The sequence below is a fragment of the Pseudophryne corroboree genome, chromosome 5 (assembly GCF_028390025.1).
Source record: "Pseudophryne corroboree isolate aPseCor3 chromosome 5, aPseCor3.hap2, whole genome shotgun sequence".
NCBI classification, from domain to species: domain Eukaryota; kingdom Metazoa; phylum Chordata; class Amphibia; order Anura; family Myobatrachidae; genus Pseudophryne; species Pseudophryne corroboree.
This window is the reverse complement of record NC_086448.1, coordinates 413,664,800-413,690,976: the sequence shown is the minus strand read 5'-3', so window position 1 is coordinate 413,690,976 and position 26,177 is coordinate 413,664,800. Positions and strand designations below refer to the sequence as shown.

Here is a 26,177-nt window from a genome sequence, read left to right as displayed (position 1 = left end):
TCCCCCCGTGTCCGCTGTGCTCCTCTGTGCTCCTCTCCTCTCCGGGCGGCTGTGTGCTGCGGGCAGCGGTTGCCCGCAGCACACAGCGGCATGTAATGAGTAAGTTTGACTTATTACATGCTTTAGGACCCTGGACAGTGGCGGGCCCCAGTGCAACGCACTGGCGGTAGTTCCGCCTCTGGACCCTTGTATTTTTAGCACTGCACTTGCTCCGTAGACAAGCACATGGAATTTTGTTCACATATCTGTTGCATCGCCACTTGCAGCTTTATTAGTGTTATTAGCCGCAATTGGTGGTTCACACTAAGGAGAAGTGTTTTGAGTGCAGGCAGAATGGAGGACTGATCAGAGGTTAGTGAAGAAAAGAGATTCCTCTGGTTTCAGGTGCAACACTTGCACCAAGAATAGGGCTGGGTGTTGATATTGATGAAGGCTATGTCATCACTATCAACTATTGCAGTCTCACCACCTCTTACAATAAGCAGATTGTAAGGGGTGGTGCGATTGCAATCGTGCAGCCAATCTGAATATTGGTAGAAATACCATACTGAATATATGTTGAAAAACATTTCTTTCCAACCTGTGTACAGCCCTGAACTAGGCCCAGGTGACTTGGTGCCCTTGGTTTATGAAATGCAATGTGTGGATCAGTGGACTCAGACACAGGGACATAATATACTGTAATGAAAGGGAGCAGAGCCAGATAAGACCCCCACGGGGTCCTAGGCATTAAACGGATATAGATATAGATATATATATATATATATATTTATTCTATATATATATATATATATATATATATAGGATTCCAATGGCGGCACTCAATAGGGACTTGAAATAGCGTTAAAAAGGAGACCAACCTCCAAATAGCAAGTTAACTTGCTATTTGGAGGTTGGGCTCCTTTTTTACGCTATTTCAAGCCCCTATTGAGTGCCGCCATTGGAATCCTATACATTACACGAGTATCGGAGGGCACCGGGGCAACGTATATGGAGGGATTGAGTGCCGGACACAAAGGCTCTATATATATATATATATATATATATATATATATATATGTGTGTGTGTGTGTGTGTATATATATATATATATATATATATATATAAACAGAGAAGTTGAAGTGGCACTCACTGTATATCCAATAACATCTGCTGGGGTGCCTGAATTCCAGGGAGAAGACTTGTTTCCACAAGGTCCCATAATATAGTCAATTTGATATAAAGAAGGCACTCACCAGACTTGTAATGAATTGCAAATAAATCTATTTATCAAACCTCACATCAGCAGCTTAATCATGGTTGGTCGACGTTTCGGTCCCAAATCGGACCTTTTTCCAGACCAGAATGTGCAATAATCCGAATCACAAAACAGATGACCCTCCGTGTGGAACTACAAGTACCCCTCAGGTCCCGCCCGTTAGCTCATCAACCAATCAAAATCCTTATCCTAAAGATCATGTAATCAGAAAATACCCAAGGCACACATCTCCTCCTATTAGAGTAATACAGCTAATTATAGGCATCATATTAAAACTACTTAGCCAGTGAGATTGCGCTCACCTCTTTCTTCAGTATCCATTCACCGACTGGTGGAACGCACGCCGCGGGTTGTACATATATACAAACATATACAAACAATACAGTATTAAAATATCCCTACTGATAGACTGAATCGCTGGATAACCATGGTGGACACCCCAAAATGGACATAATCCAAAATAAAGTAATACTAGCAACAAATTATTAGAAACCAATGTCCAATATACTTAGAGAAAAATACTTAGATGATTTTGTTCATTTAGCCCTCTTGGTGACACTGTTCCTAAATAGTGAATCCAATAGGCTTCCCTTTTCAGGAGTAGTAAACCCCTATCACCCCCCTGTAGAGGTGGCGGAATCCAGTCAATGATTATACGTTTCATATGCATAAAGTGAAGAGCCACCGGTTTATCAGTTTTACCGCTGGTGAGTGCCAATTGTATTGTTTGTATATGTTTGTATATATGTATCTTTTACTAAGCTTCTATTTTGTTGCTTTTTTGAATCGGTGTGGAACTACAGGTGCCGGATTAGGTTGCCTGACTTTTTAGGATCAGAATAGGTGATACATTAATGTTGAATACCGTTATAGCTACATTTATTTGATTGATATTATTAATATGTAGCCTACGATGACTTTTGAGCTTAATATAACGCGGCGTGTCACGCTGCGTTCCAGTGTTTACTTGCGCATCCGGAAGTGGTAATACTCTGTCTAGAGACAGCGGAAATGCCATGCGGGTCACCCACGGCGTGCGTTCCACCAGTCGGTGAATGGATACTGAAGAAAGAGGTGAGCGCAATCTCACTGGCTAAGTAGTATTAATATGATGCCTATAATTAGCTGTATTACTCTAATAGGAGGAGATGTGTGCCTTGGGTATTTTCTGATTACATGATCTTTAGGATAAGGATTTTGATTGGTTGATGAGCTAACGGGCGGGACCTGAGGGGTACTTGTAGTTCCACACGGAGGGTCATTTGGTTTGTGATTCGGATTATTGCACATTCTGGTCTGGAAAAAGGTCCGGTTTGGGACCGAAACGTCGACCAACCATGATTAAGCTGCTGATGTGAGGTTTGATAAATAGATTTATTTGCAATTCATTACAAGTCTGGTGAGTGCCTTCTTTATATCAAATTGACTATATATATATATATATATATATATATATATATATATCTCCCTCACACAGCTCTCCCCTCCTCACTCAAAGCCCTCGATCACACTATGATTCTACCACACAGCCGTCTTCTTACATAGCTCTCCCGCTCTCACACAGACCCTGTCACACACATACACTCAGATACCCCAAACTGCTCTCTCCCCTCACTCAGATCTCCCCCAAACACAGCTCTCCCCTTCTCACACAGTCCCCTCCCCCCAACATACAGCTCAGCCTCTCCCCACCCACTTAGATTCCAACAAACAGCTCTCTCCCTTTTCACATCTCTCCCCCTCACTCGGATCTCACTACCTCATAGTAATCCCCTTTCTCACACAGACACCCCCCACTACCCCCACACACACATGCACAGCTCAGTCTTTTCCCACTCACTTAGATCCCCCCTAGACAGCTCTTTCCCCCCTTACACAGATCTCACCACACTCAGATCTCTCCCTTCACTCAGATCCCCCACTCACATAGCATTCCCCTTCACAGACAGACCCCCACGCACACTCAGCTCAGCATTTTCCCACTCACTCAGGACCCACCCAAACAGCTCTCAGGGTTGCACAATTTAAATCAAATGATTTAAATCAAATGATTAAATCATGATTTAAATCAAATGATTAAATCACGATTTAAATCAAAATGTTAAAAAACTACAACTTTTGCTAAGAAAGAGATAGACGTGTAGGTGGGGGGCAGTCCTCTTTTTTTTATAGCTCAGTTTGGGAGAATAAAGGATGGTGTATAGGAGATTCTACCAAGTATATACTACCAAGTGACGTAAGCTAGAATACTATGGCAGACTGTTTGGAGTCCTTTCTGAAAAACTGGCCCATTCTTGTTCGAGTATGTGATAAAAACAAAGATGATATCCCACAAGACATTATTAACAAAGGTAATAACTTGATATTAAGCGGACTGCTGAAGATTATTTGGCTCGACTGAAACCTGTATCTCTAGCCCTGGATCGTGCACAAAGACGCAACTGCACAATCATTGAGGTCGTACCAGTGTGGAAGAAGCTGTTAGATCAGGGGTGTCAAACTCAAATTCATCGGGGGCCGCATCAGCAGTTTGGTCCCCATCAAAGGGCCGGTTGTATCTGTAGGTCTATCCAAAATTTACCGCTCCACCTGCCTTATATGTGCCCAGCCATCTGCCCCCTTTTAAAGTGCCCAGCCATGTGCCCCCTTTTATAGTGCCCAGCCATGTGCCCCCTTTTATAGTGCACAGGTCCCCATTTTACACATTGCGGCAGGCACAGGTCCCCATTTTACACATTGCGGCAGGCACAGGTCCCCATTTTACACATAGCGGCAGGTACAGGTCCCCATTTTACACATTGTGGCAGGCACAGGTCCCCATTTTACACATTGTGGCAGGCACAGGTCCCCATTTTACACATAGCGGCAGGTACAGGTCCCCATTTTACACATTGTGGCAGGCACAGGTCCCCATTTTACACATTGTGGCAGGCACAGGTCCCCATTTTACACATAGCGGCAGGTACAGGTCCCCATTTTACACATTGTGGCAGGCACAGGTCCCCATTTTACACATTGTGGCAGGCACAGGTCCCCATTTTACACATTGCGGCAGGCACAGGTCCCCATTTTACACATTGCGGCAGGCACAGGTCCCCATTTTACACATTGCGGCAGGCACAGGTCCCCATTTTACACATAGCGGCAGGTACAGGTCCCCATTTTACACATTGTGGCAGGCACAGGTCCCCATTTTACACATTGTGGCAGGCACAGGTCCCCATTTTACACATAGCGGCAGGTACAGGTCCCCATTTTACACATAGCAGCAGGTACAGGTCCCCATTTTACACATTGTGGCAGGTGGTGGAAGGAGGGAGAGAGAGAGAAAGAGAGGAAGGGAGAGGGGCTGACTTACATTTGAAGCGGTTCTCGCCGCTCTTCAGCCGCCTCTCCCTCCTCGTCTGCGCGGCTCCCTTCTCCCTCCTCCGACGGGGTTTCGTTGAATGACGCGTTTGCGCCGTGACGTCACGACGCAATCGCGTCATTCCGCGAAACCCCGCCCCCCCCGAGCTGGGCACTCGGGAGAAGGGGGTTTCATGGCGGCGGCACCGCGGGCCATCAGACGAGGTCTGGCGGGCCGGATTTGGCCCGCGGGCCTTGTCTTTGACACCCCTGTGTTAGATGGTCTTGAAGAGATTGGACACCACAGCAAATGTAATAAAGATGGCAAAGGCAAAAGCTAAAATTTCGCTCACAGATGCTCACTTGCTGGCTAATCTACTTGATCCTAGGTACAGAGGAAAAAAGCATAGTCCTGCTGAAATTGAGACTGCAATAGAGTTTGCTCATGTCAATAAGCGTCAAATTATGCCGGTCATCATCAACTTTCGTGAATCCATGAAACCATTTGCACCATACATGTTTGAAGTGGACACTACACCAAGTATCTCCTCTAGCCTTGTGGATGTCCTACGCAACTTAACTTCAGTTAGACATTTCTGTAGTAAATCTTCTGAAGCAGATGTTCACCGCAGTTTCATCAAGTGCAGGAATTGAAAGGATTTTTTCAACGTATGGTTTTGTACAATCCATAACACGCAACAGATTGGGAAATGATAAAGCAGCTTAACTGGTTGCATGCTACAGAGCCTTTTCTGTTTAGGACAAACGTGAGGATGTGGACAAAGACATGTGCATGTTTGACTCAGACTCAAACAACTGATTGAGTGAAAATCAGAGCCTAATTGTACTTCTTGATGCAACGTTTCAGTGTGTATTTATTCTATTATTGTGTTCATTTTGTTACTGTTCTCAATTTAAAAAATTGATCATGTATTACTAAAAGAAGGTGGAAACATGTAAAATTAAACAGTTTACTTAAAAATAATTTAATTTAAAAAAATCCTATTTACTATAAATCCCCAAAATCTGATTGAAATCAATAAAAACCGATTTAAATCAAATAAATCTGATTTTTATTTTTATTAAATCCAATTTCTATGCAACCCTGACAACTCTTTGCATAGATCTCACCCCCCCCCCCCCACACACACCCCACACACGGCTAAGCCTCTCCCCACTGATATACCCCAAACTGCTCTCTCCCCTACTCACCTAGCTGTGTGCACACACACACACTCGCACACACACACACACACACACGTCAGCCTCTCCCCACTCACTCAGATCCTCCTAAACAGCTCTGACCTCATTTTCACAACTCTACCCCTTACACAGAACCCCTCCCCCCCCCCCCACACACAGAGGTCAGCCTCTACCCTCTCACTCAGAACCCTAAAAAGCTCTCTCTCCCCTTACTCAGATCCTCCCTCACATAGTTTTCACCTTCTCACATGAACCCCCCCCCCCCCCCCCCACACACACACACACACACACACACACACACACACACACACACACTCCCCACTCACTCAGATGCCTCAAACATCTCTCTCCCCCCTTAAACAGCCTTCCCTCCTCACTCAATTCCCCCTCCCATAGCTCACCCCGTTTCACACAGACCGCCCCCTACACAGCTCAGCATCTGTCCACTCATTCAGATACCCCCAAACAGTTTTCTCACTTCCATCACACACAACCCCCCCCAGCCCCGCCTCCACAAATGCACACAGCTTTCCCCACTCAAGATCCCTCCCCACAGCTCTCCTACCCATAATCACACAGTTCCCATTCTCTCAATTCACACACACACACACACACACACACACACACACACACACACACACACACACACACACACACACCTCACTGAGAGATCAATGCCTGCATACTCGGGGTGTGTTGTGGCTGGAGTGGGAGCCACGAGTGCTGCTCCACCCACACCACGCCCTCTGACTGGCAGCATTGATCTCTCTATGTGTTTCTGGTTCAGCAGGTAAACCCTTCTTCTGGACAGTGGTACTATGAACTGTCAGAAAGAAGATAATAGGATTAGAGTATGTGCTGGCAGTTTTATCACACAGTTCAGAGGCAGGCCCGCCTTGTGGAAAATCTGGTTCTGAAAGGAAGAAATTACATTTTAAAAAATATATATTTAATTTTAATAATGGAATATCAAGTTAATAAAAATATTTTACATTTCATTATGTGTTTTAGTGTTCATTTAAAGGACTACAGTATCATATTCATGGCCATCCTCTTTAGTCTGCTTCCCTAGATCATACTTTTTTAGACTTTTCTGGGAGCTACTGGAGGTCAGGTGCACAGGTGCAAACAGTGGGGCTTCTACAAACATTAGAAATATACACGGTTTATGGGTGCCAGGGCTTGCTGGGAACAGTAGTGCCACATATGAAAGTACTATTCTTTCTGCTGCGGGGTACACTGGGCTCCACAAGGATAGACATTGGGGTGTAGAGTAGGATCTTGATCCGAGGCACCAACAGGCTCAAAGCTTTGACTGTTCCCAGAATGCACAGCGCTGCCTCCTCTATAACCCCGCCTCCCTGCACAGGAGCTCAGTTTTGTAGTTGGTGCTGCAGCAAGCAGGCACATAACAGAGGGGCTGAGAAGAGCTTTTTTTGAAGAAAAAAGCGAAGACTACAAGGGTAGCAGTGGTGGTAAATGTCAGAAGACATTCACTGCTGCAGCTCCAGCTCTCCCCAGCGGCGCTGTACACTCCCGAGCCCTGGTTGCCGGGTAACTACAGCAGGAGGCTCAGGTATTCTTCACGTCAGGCACACACAATGGTGGCTCTCCGGGATTGGGTGGCCGCGCTTCGGGAGGTGGTGAGTGGGTCCCGCTTGCGGGACCCGGTCTTTATCTCGATCCAGCGCTGTCAGTGGGAGGCGGGCCGCGCGCGCTGGCGGTGGACACTGTGGCAGTACAGGCGATTCCACTAGATCACCAGGGCATGGGTGCAGGTCAGGTTTTCTCTCTAAACCATTTTCAGTAGCCCACAGTACCCGGTGGTTTTGCCAGCAGGGGGATAAGGCTTAGACCTGAAGCCCCTCCCCCAGCCCCAGGGCGCCATTTCCCGCAAATGTTCCCACCCTGGAGCTGCATATCTGTCTCTCCCTCACTCCCTGTCAGTGTCTGGGCGCCATTATCTCTCAGCTTCACTGTTCCTGGGACTGCTTGGGCAAATCCTCCTGTGTAAAGCCGGGGATCCGGTCTCTAAGTCGACAGTAACTAGGTCGACAATGTCTAGGTCGACCACTATTGGTCGACAGTAACTAGGTTGACAGGGTGTCTAGGTCGACAGGGTCTTTAGGTCGACATGTTCTAGGTCGACATGTCAAAAGGTCGACATGAGTTTTTCAAAAACATTTTCTTTCTTTGAACCTTTTCATACTTAACGATCCACGTGGACTACGATTGGAACGGTAATCTGTGCCGAGCGAAGCGGTAGCGGAGTGAAGGCACCATGCCCGAAGCATGGCGAGTGAAGCGAGCCATGCAAGGGGACGCGGTGCACTAATTGGGGTTCCCGGTCACTCTACGAAGAAAACGACACCAAAATAACATAAAAAACTCATGTCGACTTTTCGGCCTGTCGACCTAGAACATGTCGACCTAAAGACCTTGTCGACCTAGACACCCTGTCGACCTAGTTACTGTCGACCAATAGTGGTCGACCTAGACATTGTCGACCTAGTTACTGTCGACCTTCCATACCACACCCGTAAAGCCGCCTGGTTGTCAGTGCTGTGACTTTACATGACACTTAAGTATTCTACCTGCTTTTTTAGACAGTGCTAGTTAAGAAAGAGTGCATTTAGTCAGGGTTTTCTAGTACAATTACCCTGTGATATACATCCAGTTCTTACTGTGCAGTGTTATATCTATTGACTATATAGCTATATATATAAGCTAGTCCAGTGCAGTATTATTGTTAGTAATAACCTCTGCATTGTACAAACTGTGACTATCTGTGTGTGCATAGATAGCTGAGTGGTGTCCATTTCGTGTCTTTCACTCAACTTGCTATCCCTATATTCTATAACCTGAGGGGGCTTGGTGCGTCAGGTGTTATATTGATATAGGATTTACACAAAGATATACTTTAATACGTATTTTTCTCTGTGATTTAGTCACCATATCTCTCCTTTATCTCTGCTATTGCTGACTCCACTGCGCAGGGGTTTGGGTAAGAGGTATAGTGCTGCTGCCAATTGTACTGTGTTACCTGATACTGCAAGTCATATCATGTCTGCTTCTGAGGGTAACGGTTCTGGGGCTGAACACACTGCCGGTGTTGCTGAAGCCACAGTTCCCTATGAGGAGAATATAGCAGCTGTGGGCTCTGGTTCTGGGGGCTCCTTGTCCCCCAGTGGGACTGTGGCAACGGAGGTACATAATGACCCACCGTGGGCCGCTTTTTCCACGCTTCTACATACGCTAGTTAATAAACTAACACCCCCTATGGGACCCCCTATGCCGGTACAACCGTATGTGGTCCCTGCAGCTAACCCGCCGTGGGCAGATGATTTATCTGCTCAATTGAAGAAGTTGAATCAGTCCCTGACTACTAAAAAGTCTGACTATCGCTCGCCTAGGCCCAAGGGGTCCTCTAAGTGAGCGCTTGTCTCCTCACAATCCACTGCCGTCACTGACACCTCATCTGATGAAGACGGCACTTACACTGACCCCACAGGTTCTGACTCAGATACTGCTGATGGGGAGAGTAGTTCACATGTGGATGTTCCTGATCTTTTGGAGGCTATTAAGTTAATTCTACACATTACGGATGATCCCGAGCCATCCGTCCCTCCTATGAAACCAGATAGGTTCAAGCGTCAGAAGGTAGTTAAACAAGTTTTACCTCACTCTGATCACCTAGTGGATATACGTCAGGAACCCTGGGAAAACTCGGGTACGAAGTTTGTGCCTCAAAAGAAGATGCTGGCTCGCTATCCCCTCGCGCCAGAGCTGTCAAATAATTGGGAAATGCCTCCTCCAGTCCTCCAGGTAAAGCAAAAGGTCAGGCGTACAAGAAGCAGGCCCGCACTTCCAAACCTGGTAAGCCAAAGCCAAAAAGAGCCTGGGCGGCCCGTCAGCCAGCTTCCAAGGCCGATAAGCCTGCCGCATGACGGGGCGGGCCTCCCCCTGGGGGATCCCAGGGTGGGGGACCGGCTTCTAGGTTATACCCAGGAATGGTTGAAGACCACTTCAGATGCCTGGGTACGGGAAGTCGTCACTCGAGGTTACGCCATAGCCTTCAAAAACCTACCCCCTCATCGATTTTGCCAGACAGACGTCCCAGTGGACCAGACAATGGCAAACACTCTGCATTCGGTGGTACAGACCCTCCTGGATACAGGAGTTGTAGTACAGGTGCCTCTTGCGCAGAGGGGCCGGGGGTACTATTCTCTGCTGTTTCTAGTCCCGAAACCGAATGGGTCCTCCCGGCCCATTCTCAACCTCAAGGCATTAAACAGGTTTGTGAAGGTTTCCAAGTTCTGTATGGAAACCCTTCGCTCTATAGTTCTGGCCTTGGAACATGAGGACTACATGGTCTTCCTGGACATACAGGATGCTTACCTGTATATTCCTATAGCAGCGTCACATAAGCAATACCTGAGGTTTGCTATTGGCAACCTCCATTACCAGTTTCGGGCGTTACCTTTTGGTTTAACAACGGCTCCGCGAGTCTTCACCAAAGTTATGGCGGTAATGATGGTGGTACTCCGCCGTCAAGGGGTCAGGATACTGCCGTATCTGGACGACTTATTAATCCTGGCAAATTTCCCAGAACTTCTCCTACGTCATCTAGATATGACGGTCCGGTTTCTACAAGCCACGGGTGGCTGATCAACTGGAAGAAATCCTCCCTGATCCCTGCTCGGAGCACGTGGATCTGGGAGCGGTATTGGACACTCACAACCAGAGGTTGTTCTTGTGTCAGGAGAAAGTCCTGAAGCTTCAGGACAGGATTCGTTGCTTCCTTTCTCGTCCGCAAGTGTCGATACATTCGGCGATGCTGGTACTGGGCCTCATGGTATCAGCATTCGACATGGTGGAGTATGCTCAATTCCATTCTCGCCCCCTCCAGAGGCTGATTCTAGCCAAGTGGGACGGCCTGCCTCACCGGATCAGGTCTCAAATGATCTCATTGACTCCGGAGGTCCATCTGTCGCTGCTCTGGTGGCTCCAGGACCAACAATTGTCCCTTCTGGATATCCAACTGGGTCCTGTTGACGGCAGATGCCAGTCTAAGAGGTTGGGGCGCGGTGCTGGAGCAAAACTCCCTTCAGGGTCGGTGGACCAAGGAGGAGTCCCTCCTCTCAATCAACATTCTGGAATTGTGGGCGGTCTTCAATGCATTGAACCTAGCCCAGCATTTAATTCAAAACCGTCCTGTTCAAGTGCAGTCGGACAACGCCACCACAGTGGCTTACATAAATCATCAAGGCGGCACTCGAAGCCGTCTGGCAATAAAGGAAGTCTCACGGATTCTACATTGGGCGGAATGCCATCTACCGGCCATATCGGCAATCTTCATTCCGGGAGTCCTGAATTGGGAAGCGGACTTTCTCAGTCATCAGGACGTACATGCCGGCGAGTGGGGCCTCTATCCAGAAGTGTTTCAACTCCTGGTGGAAAAGTGGAGTTTTCCAGACGTAGATCTGATGGTGTCTCGACACAATCACAAGGTTCCGGTCTTCGGAGCAAGGACAAGGGATCCTCAAGCAGCATTCGTGGATGTGCTGGCGGTGTCGTGGAGGTTTCGGCTGCCGTACGTGTTCCCTCCGGTGTCACTCCTGCCCAGGGTAATTCGGAAGTTCAAGCAAGAAAAAGGAATTCTGCTTCTCATAGCTCCAGCGTGGCCCAGGCGGCACTGGTTATCAGACCTGCAAGGCCTGTCGTCAGAGCATCCAATTCTACTTCCACAATGCCCAGACCTCCTCGTTCAGGGCTCCTGTGTCTACCAGGACCTAGCCCTGCTGTCTTTGACGGCGTGGCTCTTGAAGCTTCCGTCTTAAAGGCTAAAGGGTTTTCTGAGGCGGTCATTCAAACTACAGTATGTTGCGTGCCTGGAAACCGGCTTTGGCTCGGATTTACTATAGGGTCTGGCATTCTTACTTTGTTTGGTGCGCATCTAACGATTATGACGCTTCCAAGTTTAGTATAGCCTAGTTGTTGGCTTTTCTTCAGCAGGGCCTGGACTTAGGCCTACGTCTGGCCTCCCTCAAGGTTCATATTTCTGCCTTGTCGGTGTGGTTTCAGAGAAAAATTGCGACCTTACCTGATGTGCATACCTTTACTCAGGGTGTGTTGCGTATCCAACCTCCCTATGTCCCGCCTGTGGCTCCTTGGGACGTGTCGGTGGTTTTGGAGGCGTTACAAGAGTCTCCGTTTGAACCTCTTGGTTCAGCTGATCTTAAGTGGCTTTCCCTTAAGGTGGTGTTTCTGCTGGCTATTGCCAGTCGGCTCCTGCTCACATTACGGCCCATTCTGCTCGGTCTGTTGGACCTTCTTGGGCGGCCCGCCGTGGTGCGATTCTTGAACAATTGTGCAAGGCGGCTACATGGTCCTCAGTGAACACGTTCATAAGGTTCTATGCCTTCGATACTGCCGCTTCCCAGGATGCTTCCTTTGGACGCCGGGTTCTTGAGCTCGCTACAGTGCGTCCCCTCCCATAATAAACTGCTTTAGGACATCCCCAATGTCTATCCTTGTGGAGCCCAGTGTACCCCGCAGCAGAAAACAAGATTTATGGTAAGAACTTACCTTTGTTAAATCTCTTTCTGCAAGGTACACTGGGCTCCACAAGGCGCCCACCCCGACGCACTTAGCTTCTTTGGGTTGGTATGGCATTAGCCGCTGACACTTCTCCTGTCATGAGAGTGTGGTGTATGTGGCTACTAACCATTGTCGTCTCTTTTCCTGCTACTGCATTGGGCTGGTTAACTAAAAACTGAGCTCCTGTGCAGGGAGGCAGGGTTATAGAGGAGGCGGCACTGTGCATTCTGGGAACAGTCAAAGCTTTGAGCCTGTTGGTGCCTCGGATCAAGATCCTACTCTACACCCCAATGTCTATCCTTGTGGAGCCCAGTGTACCTCACAGAAAGAGATTTAACAAATGTAAGTTCTTACCATAAATCTCATTTTTTATTTTAATAAATGATTTACCCCAATTGCCATAGGCCTGGCTATTGTGATGAGCCACTACCCTCTTGATTTATCTTTTACACTGTGGCCAGTCAAGACTATTGTATCATAGGCCCTCATTCCGAGTCGTTCGCTCGGTATATTTCATCGCATCGCAGTGAAATTCCGCTTAGTACGCATGCGCAATATTCGCACTGCGACTGCGCCAAGTAATTTAACAATGAAGATAGTATTTTTACTCACGGCTTTTTCTTCGCTCCGGCAATCGTAATGTGATTGACAGGAAATGGGTGTTACTGGGCGGAAACACGGCGTTTCAGGGGCGTGTGGTTAAAAACGCTACCGTTTCCGGAAAAAACGCAGGAGTGGCCGGAGAAACGGAGGAGTGTCTGGGCGAACGCTGGGTGTGTTTATGACGTCAAACCAGGAACGACAAGCACTGAACTGATCGCAGATGCCGAGTAAGTCTGAAGCTACTCTGAAACTGCTAAGTAGTTTGTAATCGCAATATTGCGAATACATCGGTCGCAATTTTAAGAAGCTAAGATTCACTCCCAGTAGGCGGCGGCTTAGCGTGTGTAACTCTGCTAAAATCGCCTTGCGAGCGATCAACTCGGAATGAGGGCCATAGTCTGGTGCTGTAAGAAGAATATAGGTATTACACTTTCTCTTCATTGTGAGTATTACAGATGTTACCATATAACCTCTGCTGACAACAGTGTTCTGTGTATTTCAAACCCACCTTTTGTAATATTGTAGATGTGTACACTAGGGCACTAGGGGTTAGGTATATGCTGGATTAAATTGGGGAATACTGGTCATTGAGAATGGGAGCTATGAGAAGGTTGCAGGTAGAATGGGAGATAAGAGGAGGCTGCAGTATTAATTAGCAGTTAATGTGAGAATGACTGACAGGCTTGTTTGCATCTTGGGTAATAGAATAGCGTGCCACGCTGCGGGCTCGATCCCATTTTAAGATATTCTAAAAATGTGGTGCTTAAGGTAACATCTGGGCATCCATGTGGAGATAACAAAGATACAGTAGCAAAAGATAGTAGAGTGGATCAATAAAACAATGGGCAGGATGTATCACAGTTAATGATGCAGTTAAACCTCTGAAAATGGCAGTTTTCAGAGGTTTACCACAATGCATACTGTATTTACCATATGTATTACATAGGCACAGAATTTTCCATAAAATTCTATGGAGCTGCAAAACTTTACGGAGATTCTGCATGATAGGCAACGCAATCTATAGATAGTGTTGCTTATAGCAAGAAGCCCCCTGGGGAGATATCTGGAAGGATCATAAACCCGGAACTCTTCTCTTCGCAAGGGACATCTCATCAAAAGAGCTGTCCAAGGTGGGAGGTATTCATGCATATCAGCATTATTAATTCCAGTATGCATACGATAGAAGATGGGATGACTATGACCTGAAAATGGATTGAAGGTGAAAGTGGTTGGATTATGGAAATATCTTGTTAATTGGCATTGATTTTGTCTATGAAGTATGTGGCAAAGTCATGTCTGTAAAGGAGAAGTGGTGGTGCAGGTGCATGTTGAAAGTGGCAAAGGGGTACTGGAGGTAGGAGGATTGAAAAATATTAAAGAAGTGTATTAGCCTTACTTGGCAGGTGAACAAGGAGTGTTATATGTTGTTACTCAGCTGCGCAAGAGCATTTTTGCAGGCACTGGTTGTGTGTGGTATGCTGTGGTTGATGTTTATATCAACTAAGACTGGTGGCTGGATTTGCATTGTCTAGATGTGCACATCATTGTACACAGAATCAGCAAATTAAGGACAGGGGAGAGTATTTTATTTATAGATTAGAATTACATCTGACCGAGTGTATTTAGGTTCCATGATTTTCCATTTAATAAAATGTATGAGCATTAATTTTATATATTTTTGTATTTTTTAATCTAAGTTAGGATAAAGCACTGAAAACATTGTAATATTTGTTTTACTAAAATCACCTGTGCAGCATAATAAAATACCAGAATTTGACTAATTTACCTGATAGTATTTATGTGAACTACAGTATGCCAAATGGTTACATATTTATGTGCAAAATTAGATTATGGGTATTATGTATAGTATGAAATGACTTTGTTTATTCCAGCTTAAAGCAATAACTGGACCAGTAAAAGCACCTCCTACAGTTTCAAGCCATGTTGAAGAGCTGGATTACTCGGGTTCTGCTCAAGTGATGGAACGAATGAGTCAAGCCAATGGCATAAGCAAGAAGCAAGGTAAAAACACTAATGCATTACTATTATGTCTTATGCATTGAAGTTGGCATGGAAACATTGAGTTGGTGTTTATCCTCTGAGTGCTCAATGCATTTTACATTTAGACAATGTAGCATGCAGAACATTATGTTACAGAAATAAAATTAAATTGGAGGTAGGGAATGGGGTGAGGTTAAATTTAGAAAACATAAAATTAACAATATTTCATTTAATGAACTTTGTCATTTTCAACCTTTGTATCTTGTTCAAGCACATCCCATATGTTTTCCTTGTGTACTCTCAGGTGTACATTTTCAGTTGCAGTTCCTCTTATGCCTGGAGAGGTATAATTGGGCTGTAATGTAGGCAAAGTTCAGTGAGGGTGTGTGACTGGAATCGTGGGTTAAACATACTTGGACATAAGTGTAAATGTACATGTTTTCAAATGTATATACTGTATCTTGCTCACTTGATGATGATGATAAATAGCACACCAATCATACAGATGATGGATGGGAACGATCCATATAATGCATACAGGTGAATATAAACATCTTCTTTTTTCCATGCATACAATCCGGAAGTATATAAAAAATAATTTTCATCCACTATGTTTAGTTTATGTTTAGCTTACTCTCTGTTCCATATAATATGTAATATGGACTATTTAGTATGTGTGCATACCTATCAAGAACTACTGTACTTTGAACCTTGCATGACTGCACCTCCTTCTGGGTCCACAATGAATGGATTGCATCATCATCCCAATTCAGAGCCTTCCCCTCAAATAAAAGAAAAAAAAGAAAAACAGATTTGACCTGGCTGACCCGTTCTGGGCAGCCCAAACTTCAGCTATGTCTGAACTACTGTGCTCTCTGGGGCTACTATGGGGTGCAGATGTTATTGGCCCACACACCAGCATACTAGATTACTTTTAGACAGGGCCAGGCAATACTGTGTTTTGCCCATGTAGAGTATGTCACATTTTTTCGTTGTAAGCTATGCATAGAATACCAAGATATTGCTTTCTATGAACATGTGTTCATGTACAATAAATACATTGCTCGAATATATTGCTAGTTGCAAAGTCCATTATGGGGAATCTTTTAAAACAATTTACTGTACAGGGAAACTTTGATACATTTTGCTTTATGCATAGCATACAATATTCTGGGTTAATTCAGACCTGATCGCTCACTAGCGTTTTTTGAAGCACTGCGATCAGGTCAGAACTGCACATGCATATGTACCGCAATGTGCAGGCGTGTCATACAGGTACAAAGCGGATCGCCATTCAGCGATGGGTTGGTGCGAAGAATCCATTCACACGGGTGATCGCAAGGAGATTGATAGGAAGAAGGCGTTTGTGGGCGACAACTGACCGTTTTCAGAGAGTGTCTGGTAAAATGCAGGCGTGTCCATGCATTTGCAGGGAGGGTTCCTGATGTCAATTCCGGTCCCAGACAGGCTAATGTGATCGCAGCAGCTGAGTAAGTCCTGGGCTACTCAGAGACTGCACAAGATTTGTTTGTACTGCTTTGCTACACATGCGTTTGCACACTTGCAAAGCTAAAATACACTCCCCTATGGGCGGCGACTATCTGTTCACAGCGCTGCAAAACAAACCCTAGCGAGCGATCAGGTCTGAATAATGCCCATTGTTTTAAATACTTATCTAGTGAATATTAATATTTTACAAATATATTTTACATGCATTCAGATTGCCATGTGTTGAATTGTTTATGCTCATTATCAGGGCCGGTGCTAGGGTGTACCCTGCAAACTTTACATTTACGTCCTCCCATACTTAACAAAGGGACAGTAGCGGTGCTGTTTATACACATACTGCCCCCCCTCCGTAGCTGTGCCGCCGCTTATTCACATACTGCCTCCAATAGTAGCGCTACTTACACATAATGACCACACACACACACACACACATACATACATACACACACACACACACACACACACAAACACAAAGATACACACATAGACACACACACACACACACACCACAATTTCTCTCACTCACTCTCCCTCAACTGACCTATCACAGGCTGGCCAGAGCTGTAGAGGCTCATCCTACTGTGGTAGCAGCCTGGTCCTGGGTGCTGCAACTGTTGCAGGAGGGGAAGAGGACGCTGCTAGCTGCCAGCGCCGCTGCCTTTCATAGAGTGTGACATAAAGTAGATTGTGACAGGTGCAGCAGCCAGCAACTACAGGGGGGACACTGACAGGCGCAGCAGCAGGGATGCAGAGCAGGGAGAGCATCTCTCCAGCCTGGCATCTCCCTGCCCTGCATCCCTTTGCTGAGCGGTCAGCGACGGGCCTGCTCATTATGCATTTCCATGGCCTATGTTGCTTCTGTTGCTTTGTCGATTTAGTTAATATTCCTGTTTATATTATAAGTCTGCAGTCTGTACATATACATTAAATGTTATATTTGAAGCTTATTCATAACTGAAATAATGTACAAGTATAGTAACTATATCTGTCTATTAGTAATGTATACAGTCGACACTATCCAGTTCAATTTTATCGTACAGTATATATATATATATATATATATATATATATATATATATATTCTATCATTCTGGATCCTATTTCCACATTCAGTTTGTGTGAGTGAAATCATTTGCAGAAATGTTGTCATTGTAAAAAAAGAAATAAGATAAAACATGTCAGATGGGAAGATGTCATAAACGATGTTTTGCAGTGTGTATGGCCAACCAGACAAACTTTATATCGGTCGTACAGCTGGTTATTCAAATTTCTCAGGGATCTTAAAGATGGTTGCATAGTGTGTACAGGAGCAATGAGATATTGTATGCGATCCACCCATACGATATATCGTGCTGTCGCTTCAAATTTTGCACAGTGTGTGTGTACTCTATTGGCCTAATTCAGACCTGATTGTAGCAATGCAAAATTTAGCATGGCTACGATCAGATACTCAGACATGCGGGGGGACACCCAGCACAGGGCTTATCCGCCCCACATGTCAGGCCCTGATCAGGTCTGAATTAGGCCCTATATCATTTGTGCTGGGATGAAGGGAAATTGGAAAAACTATTGTGTAATTTGCCCACTATTCTGATGTGTACCCAGCCTTATGCTCAGCAGTACAGCATAATGTAAATTTTTTTATTCTGTTGCAGAATTTTTATTTTACATATATTCTCAATTACAGAACATTTCTGTTTTACAAGTTTTTTTCCCATTAATGACATTTGTCTTTTAACGTTAACTTTGTAAGATACATGTTGATTTTAACAATACATTTGACTAAATTAACGTTTTTATTATAAATGGTCACCTAATATTTACAGAGTCACGCAGCAAAGAAAATGCTAGTGAATTTGTTACAACAGAACCTTTGGGGATAAAGTTCCTAACACCTGATATTGGTTCTGGAAATGAGAGACTGTCACAAGAAGCCAAAGACCAGGTAAGTGGCTTTTGTATGGCAGTACTGTATGCACTACTTGATGGATAATATAGGGGGTGACTCAGAAGTGGACGCAGAGAAAGCAACAGGGACAAGCGTCCCGACGTTTACTGCCGGGAGACGCAGCTCGAAATTACAAGGCAAATTAGATGGGCATTTCTGGGCGGTAGCAGGGAGGGTGACTAACAGTGCGGGCATGTTTGTGTCAGTACTGACACCTGTGGCAATGGTCACTCGGACATTCTGAACTTGCCACAGGCAGGTGCAGTGTCCCATCTTTGTATGCCCATCAGCGGATTTGCGCAACAGCTAGAGGGCACTTCAATAAGACGCCTACTGGCCGTGGCATTAGCATAAAGACTGCGTCCACCTATGAATCACCCCCAATTTGTGCTGATAGACATGTCCCCTGGGTTAATCAAAATTGACAATTATCTTTTAATTTACAGGGACAATTCAGCTAGCTTACATGTGTGAAAATGCCTCATATTTTTTTAACATGATGGTTATTCGAAAACAGCTGTAGTGTGTTATTTTCTTACTAATTATTATTTTTTTAGGGAGTAAAAGGTCAAAAAGGAGAACCTGGTAAACCAGGGACTGTGGGCCCACCAGGTCAACCAGGAATACAGGTATCAGGCAATCAAACACTAGCAGGCCCTTCTGGACCACCTGGACCACCTGGATTAGATGGGAAAAAAGGTGACCCTGTAAGTATATGTATCATTTTCCTCTCTAATGCCCTCACATAAACAACTGTAAATATATTTTGTCTCTTCTATTCCATAGCCATTGTCCTTGTAGCTCTTATAGTAGCAATGAATATACCAATTGTATTTTATTCACATTACTGCCTTTTGTCATAGAATAACTATTCTGTGACAAATGAGCTGAAATAAAGTATAAAATGCCTTGTTCCTGTCGACCTAATGGCCGTGTTGTCTTATTTCTAGTGTCAACCTAGCCACTGTCGACCAATGGGTGTCGACCTAATGGGTGTCGACCTAATGGGTGTCGACCTAGAGTCCGGATACCAACTGACCTACCCCAAACATGTATCCTGTATTACCACACACAAATAACTATAAAAAAGCAGTGATTAAATCATCTTTATAGGGGGTCATATATTTTATTACTAAACACCAGGGGTGTTGTCAGAACTTTGTGGGCCCCATGGCAACATTTTGAAGGGGCCCCTTTCCCTGTCTGGAGAGACACCTCTCGACTGCAGTAGTTCATTTTATGCACCATAGTAGTGCCCTAATTCATTTTATGCCACATAGTAGTCCCTAATTCATTTTATGCCACATAGTAGTGCCCTTGGTCATTTTATACCCCATAGTAGTGCCCTAGTTAATTTTATGAATGACTGTATAGTTGTGCCCTAGTCATTGTCATGCCCCATAGTAGTGCCCCAGTCCACGTTATAACACACAATGCCCCAAGTTCATATTATGTCACATTGTATTGCCCCAAATTAACATGTTAACAATATGCCATACTGTACTGCTGCCAGTACACATGCTACACAGTATCCTCAGTTGAGATTATGCCACGCAGTACTTAGACATTTCCAGGAACCTGATAGATAACTTTATCACCTGGGTACAGTTCATTCAGGAACCAGAGGTGGGCCCCCTAGCAATGACACTCCCACTATAGTTACGCCCATGCTAAAGACCAAATAATTTCTTAAACAAGGGCAAATTAAGGATTTTTGGAGGGGTATTTCCAAATCTTTGATTTCAGAGTGATTGTCCCAGCCCACTAAGGATTCATAATTAAGCAGGTAACAAGCTATAGTCTGCCCCGAACAAAGTGCCTTTTATGTAATTCAGTTTTATGCAGGCCCAATGATCACGGTAAGCCACTTACCAGATTCTATCTCTGGTGTGATAATTGATCACTCAGATCCACTGATACACATACAATAGATTTGGTAGGAAAACATATTTAACGTTTAAATCACTTTGGGCCTAATTCAAGGTTGATTGCAAAACAACATTTTCCTCTAATGGGTAAAACCATGTGCAGTGCAGGTGGGGCAGATAGAACATGTGCATGGAGAGTCTAGCATTGACTCCTTTGCTTTATTGAAACATGCTCTGGGTTCAAGTAGTGGAGTCAGAACATGATGACCATACCTACTCAACGTTGCCATAGATGTAGGCACAGGTCTCCATGTGGTAAACGTGCGACTGTTTCTCCCCTGCAGTCACTATCATCACAAAATTGGATGGTAGAAGTCAGGCAAGGCAGCTTTACTGACCCAGGATATACAGTATCGGTGTATGATTTCATGCATACACTGTCATTCACAGGTTTATATGTCTATAAATGGCAGTGCATACATGGAATTTTTGGCAAAATGTTGACCAAATGTTGGAAGAATCTCAATACTCTTACATTGCGGAAGGGTGTGGGGCTTCTAAAACAGACAAGTGGTGGTGTTGTCTATACAGGCAAGATGAAGGTTTGTGGGGGCCGCTGGGCAACTAACATGTGGTGGTCATATCAATAAAATTGCAAATAAGAAATGCTAGTGATGTTATTAAAAAGTATAATTTGTAAATACAGGTTGAGTATCTCTTATCCAAAATGCTTGGGACCAGAGGTATTTTGGATATGGGATTTTTCCGTATTTTGGAATAATTGCGTACCATAATGAGATATCATGGCGATGGGACCCAAATCTAAGCACAGAATGCATTTATGTTTCATATACACCTTATACACACAGCCTGATGGTCATTTTAGCCAATATTTTTTATAACTTTGTGCATTAAACAAAGTGTGTGTATATTCACACAATTCATTTATGTTTCATATACATCTTATACACACAGCCTGAAGGCCATTTAATACAATATTTTAATAATTTTGTGTATTAAACAAAGTTTGTGTACATTGAGCCATCAAAAAACAAAGGTTTCACTATCTCACTCTCACTCAAAAAAGTCCATATTTCGGAATATTCCGTATTTCGGAATATTTGGATATGGGATACTCAACCTGTACTGCCAACACTTCAAATGTGTTAAAAACACACTGTAATTCCCCCAGTTCACATTTTCTACAGTTGTTCCACACTGGTGATGTAGCTATGAGTGGGGGGCCATGGGCGACCACCCCAGGTGCCGTGTTGTGAATCTGGCTCTAATATCAACTACTGTATATGATCATTCTTTTCTAGCATCTTTCATTGTAATTCATCTATTTTGTTTGGAAAATTCATAGCATTTGTTGCAGTAGCAGTGAGGGAGCACCCACAGGGGAAATAAAACACATAAATATCAATAGTTTGTTCATCCAGTCTTTTACTTGCTCCCTAAACACTTGTAACCTCTTAGGTTTGCCTTATGGTAGCTCTGGCCATCTGCTCTCTATCAATCAGACATAGGCGTATCTAGAGGTGTGCAAATGGTGCCGTTGCACACGTACATTAAACATTTATCTACTACAGATAGAGCCATCTTTATCTTGGCCTTTAATAGGTTTAACTGAGCCAGGGCAGTCGGACTTAATCCCCTGCTGTAATGACTTAATTCCCTGATGTATAGTTCTCTCTGTATTGTATTGCTGCTGAGAACAATAGATGAAGGGCTTATGTTAACAAACCATGGTGTGCCTAGGCGTAGCAGAGAAGCCAAGATGATCATGGCTTCATCTGTATATACTCATTGTTAGACTGTTATACTTTGGATGAAGTAGTCCTTTAATATAGATTTAGTAAGTGCATTTAATTTAATTATTTTATTATATTCCAGGGAGTCCCTGGGAAAGATGGAGTTCAGGTAAGTTTTGCCTGTGCATCTGCATTTTAGTTCCTAACCTTTTCAGCAATGGGTATTAAAAGTGAGTTTTAGTGTCCTAGTCCTATGTCTGACTTAATGGGTACTCAGAGACTATTCTATATGTGCCAAGCACCACAGCTGGACGGCTCTCTGACACTTTCGCAAATGCAAGATAATCCACCCTAAAAGCCCTGATTGACAGCAGAGAGATGGGAGTGTGCTGTGGCTCCCAACACGCCCTGTAAAACACAGAATCGGGCAACATTCCCCCCATGAGATGTAACTACACACCCCCAATGGTGAGGCAACCCCTTTTCATGTGCAAGCACGTCTTCGACATGCGCAGAAGGTATAATGCCAGGGCTGTTTTTGAACCCTAGTCCATCCATGTAATTTGATATATGCACCTGGTAATCCAACTGTAGCCTGTTTATGGCACTATAAAATATTAAAGTTACAATTTCCACTGCAGTACCTATTAAGAAATATAGTTATCAACACTGGGAATCTAGGTTTTTATCCAGATTGTAGTGACTACAATAAACAAGAACTACAATTAAATTGTAAATAAAATCCACAAGGGCAGTCATTTATCCTTTCTTATCTGTCTGTACTTATTATCATCTATTATACTGTCTGTTTATAGTGTCTTAAACATTTCAGAAATCTGCCCAATCAAATGTTTGTTAGAATTACACTTATTACCGAAATCAGTATTGGCCCTGAAAGACACCGTATGATACTGATATTCACTCTACTGAATAAAGGCAATACATATGATCCTTGTGGCACCATATAAATAAAGGATAATAATAATAATAATAATAATAATAATATCCCGGCAGACGGCGGCATCCCATTTGCCGGAATCCTCTGGCAGCGAGGCAGCGATTCCCCTCGCAGACGAGCTGTGCTTGCCATGCTTCGGACCCGGTGGCTCGCTGTGCTCGCTACAGGTTATATTCCCACTCAGTGGCGTGGACCCAACAACCGAGTGGTAATACCAGGAGGTGGTCGAGATTGCGGCGTCGGTCTCCTGAATGCCAGGATCCTGACAGACAGTATTTTATCTACATTCCAAATATTCTGTAGACCTACTGTAATTTAAAAGGCCAGTGCTCTGTGAAGCTGTACATCATATGTACTACATACGGAAATGACAAGTCTAGTGGTTAATGTTACAAAGCCAACCCATACAACATTTAAGCATGCTATCTAATTTTATTTTAGGGTGACAGAGGTGTTCCAGGAGTACAGGGTACCCCAGGAGCTAAAGGAGAAAAGGTATGTTCTCCAAAGGGGTTACTTTATGGAATGTAAGAATATCGATATTTTCCAAGTTCAGTATAGCAATATAATTTGGCAATCATATTTAGTTTCCACAAATAAGAACATTGTTTCCAAACAGTTATACAATTTTTTTTGTAAAATGTACTTGACTAAATGATACATTGGGGTCAATCAAATTATCTGCAAAGGGCGACTTACTCTTGCAACAACATAGAGATGACAGCAGTGGCACTGCAACGCGCCCTCCCGTTCACCCCCTGGCCTCCAGATTTTTGTTAGCAGTCTAGTTTGGGAGCAAATGGTCAATTGTCATTTACTCCCATACATTACCAGATTTTCAGTCCAACCAGCCAGATTGGACAATAAATCATTAGGTATACACCTAAAGATTTATTGTCCAATCTGGCTGGTTGGACTGAAAATTCCACACAATATAGCCTAATGGTTCATGTGGGCATTATACAAAGGTGCAGCAGTATGTGCTGCTGGAAATTTGGTGAATTTAGATCAGAGATGTGTGGGAAAGGCAGGCGCTTCACGTGCCATAAACGTTTAACTCCAGTGTTCTGACTATAAAAATTAGACTAAACAAAGAAGATATTTATAATATATTCTTGGTATTTTACATGTACTTTATATAGTTTAAATTATAGGAAAGGCTCTTACTCACCTGCCTCAATTAATATAGAACTTTGACATAATGCGTGCATTCTCGAAGGTTAGATATGCAAATATTCTAAGTGTTCATGCTATGATCATTCTAGAATATTCTCCCTTAGTTTGTAAGTGATAATGCAAACTGCTCAACTGACAATGGCCTATCTATTGTACTTTTCTTGTCCTTAAAAAATAAAGCCAACTAGCAAAACCATCGTCCTATCGGAATCAGCACCACACCAAGTTATCCCAACAACGCTCTAATATGATTGGCAATAAAATAAGTGTTGATCAGTGTAATTTAATTTCTGAGCAACCACATAAAATCATAATTTAAAAATCATAATTTAAAAAAATTGTTTTCTTTACATAGATCATCATTTTGATTAAACATGAGGTAAAAATGGTTTGCAGTTGTGACAAAGAGGGTAGTTTGTCCCAGTCCCTGGTGAGAGTCTTTAATGCCTGCTCTGGAAGATTGCAGTCTTATGGTTAAGACAGGGCTAAGCTTTTACCTAGCCTACACACACAGCACACAGGGGTGTGACTACAGTAATTAATGAGTAGTGGTTTGGGAGGCTTAAATGGACTGTCTGGTGTTGGGGTCAGTGTGACCGATGTTGGGCGAGCTGGGCAGTCACTAGGTAGGTGACCAGTGTATAGCCAGTGACTGGGTTGCGGGAATGTTTGCTGTTATGATTGCTGGAACCACACTGAACGCTGTTTGTGCTATCCTGGAAAGTTGGTGAATAAATTACAGCCCAGTGGTTCAGCAAAGACTTGTGTGGACATTCAATCATTGTTACAAGTGGTGTCAGATTACACAGTGCATGAACAATATGATCATAGTGTTTTTCAGTCTGATTTTTTTTGGAATCAAATTTTTCAACCACAATCCTTGAATAATTCATTAATTTTGTCATTTACATTTGATTGTTTTGCCTGACATGTATGCCTATTCTTTAGCGTTTCCATAAAAAATATCAGATAAAATAATTGGATTGGGACATGTGTGACCATCTTTACGTTATGTGATGAAAAACATGAATAAAGAAATGTAAATGGTTTTATTAGACAGCTTAGATAAGTACAGTTTTGATTGCTATTGTTTACATAGCTAATTCATGTCAACATTGTGAATGCTGTTGATGTATATTGTAATCCACTGTAATTATTAATTTAGTTTTATTGCATACAGGGCCATATAGCCCCGGTAAAGGGGGAGGCATAGTTTAAAAGAAGAGTGATGATGCCCATTACTATAAAAATATTTAAATAATAAAATAATTGTGGGCCACGCTCCACTGCGCGCGGGGGGGAGGGGGGTTTGGGAGGGCACCCACTTCCTAACCTGAACAGGAAGCGTGCCCCTCCTCCCTGGCCAGTGCCGTCTTCCCAGTGATATTTGGGAAGATGAAACTGGCCACTAGAGAGTCTTTACTGAAGAGATCACCGGGAAGATACCGCCAATGGCCACAGTGCCGGTATTCATGGGGGGGGTGGGGTGTCGGGGGTAGCGGACCAAGTCCTCCACCGGCCCCCTCCAGCAGCCTGAGCCTGGATAATTTGTACCTGCTGCACAGCATCGCTGATTGTATATTTCATTGCATTGTCCTGTTATAGGGTGATCCCGGTTTTGGACTTCAAGGACCTCCTGGGCTTCCAGGACAACCTGGCCCACCAGGCCCCGCCAGCCCACGAAAACAAATTGTGAGTACATGAGTCTTTGTTGTGTGCATCAGAATAATTTTACAACAAAACTTACTTTTTTCCACCATGGTTTGGTTTTACAAAAATAAAATATATTACAGTACTTATCTGCTTCAGTTGTAAAAAACAACTGCAGTACATTGTAAGATGCAGTATATTATACAAGGAGTTCACAAAGTCAGTCCGCAATGACTGTGTGCTAAGCAAGTCTCCCTGCAGAGAATGTGTGCTAAGTTATATGGCTACATAATTGTATTTAAAC

At 43.9% G+C, this 26,177-nt stretch overlaps 1 protein-coding gene across 4 annotated transcripts in view; it reads left to right on the top strand.

The window, feature by feature from the left end:
* The window catches only part of COL15A1 (collagen type XV alpha 1 chain), a 596,673-nt gene that overhangs the window by 336,500 nt on the left and 233,996 nt on the right, over positions 1 to 26,177 (top strand). For all 4 annotated transcript variants that reach the window (XM_063922777.1, XM_063922778.1, XM_063922776.1 and 1 more), the window contains 6 exons: positions 14,902 to 15,031; positions 18,346 to 18,464; positions 19,025 to 19,174; positions 22,232 to 22,258; positions 23,489 to 23,542; positions 25,829 to 25,915. In XM_063922777.1, the coding sequence (XP_063778847.1) occupies positions 14,902 to 15,031; positions 18,346 to 18,464; positions 19,025 to 19,174; positions 22,232 to 22,258; positions 23,489 to 23,542; positions 25,829 to 25,915 (567 nt within the window). The remainder of the gene's footprint in view (positions 1 to 14,901; positions 15,032 to 18,345; positions 18,465 to 19,024; positions 19,175 to 22,231; positions 22,259 to 23,488; positions 23,543 to 25,828; positions 25,916 to 26,177) is intronic.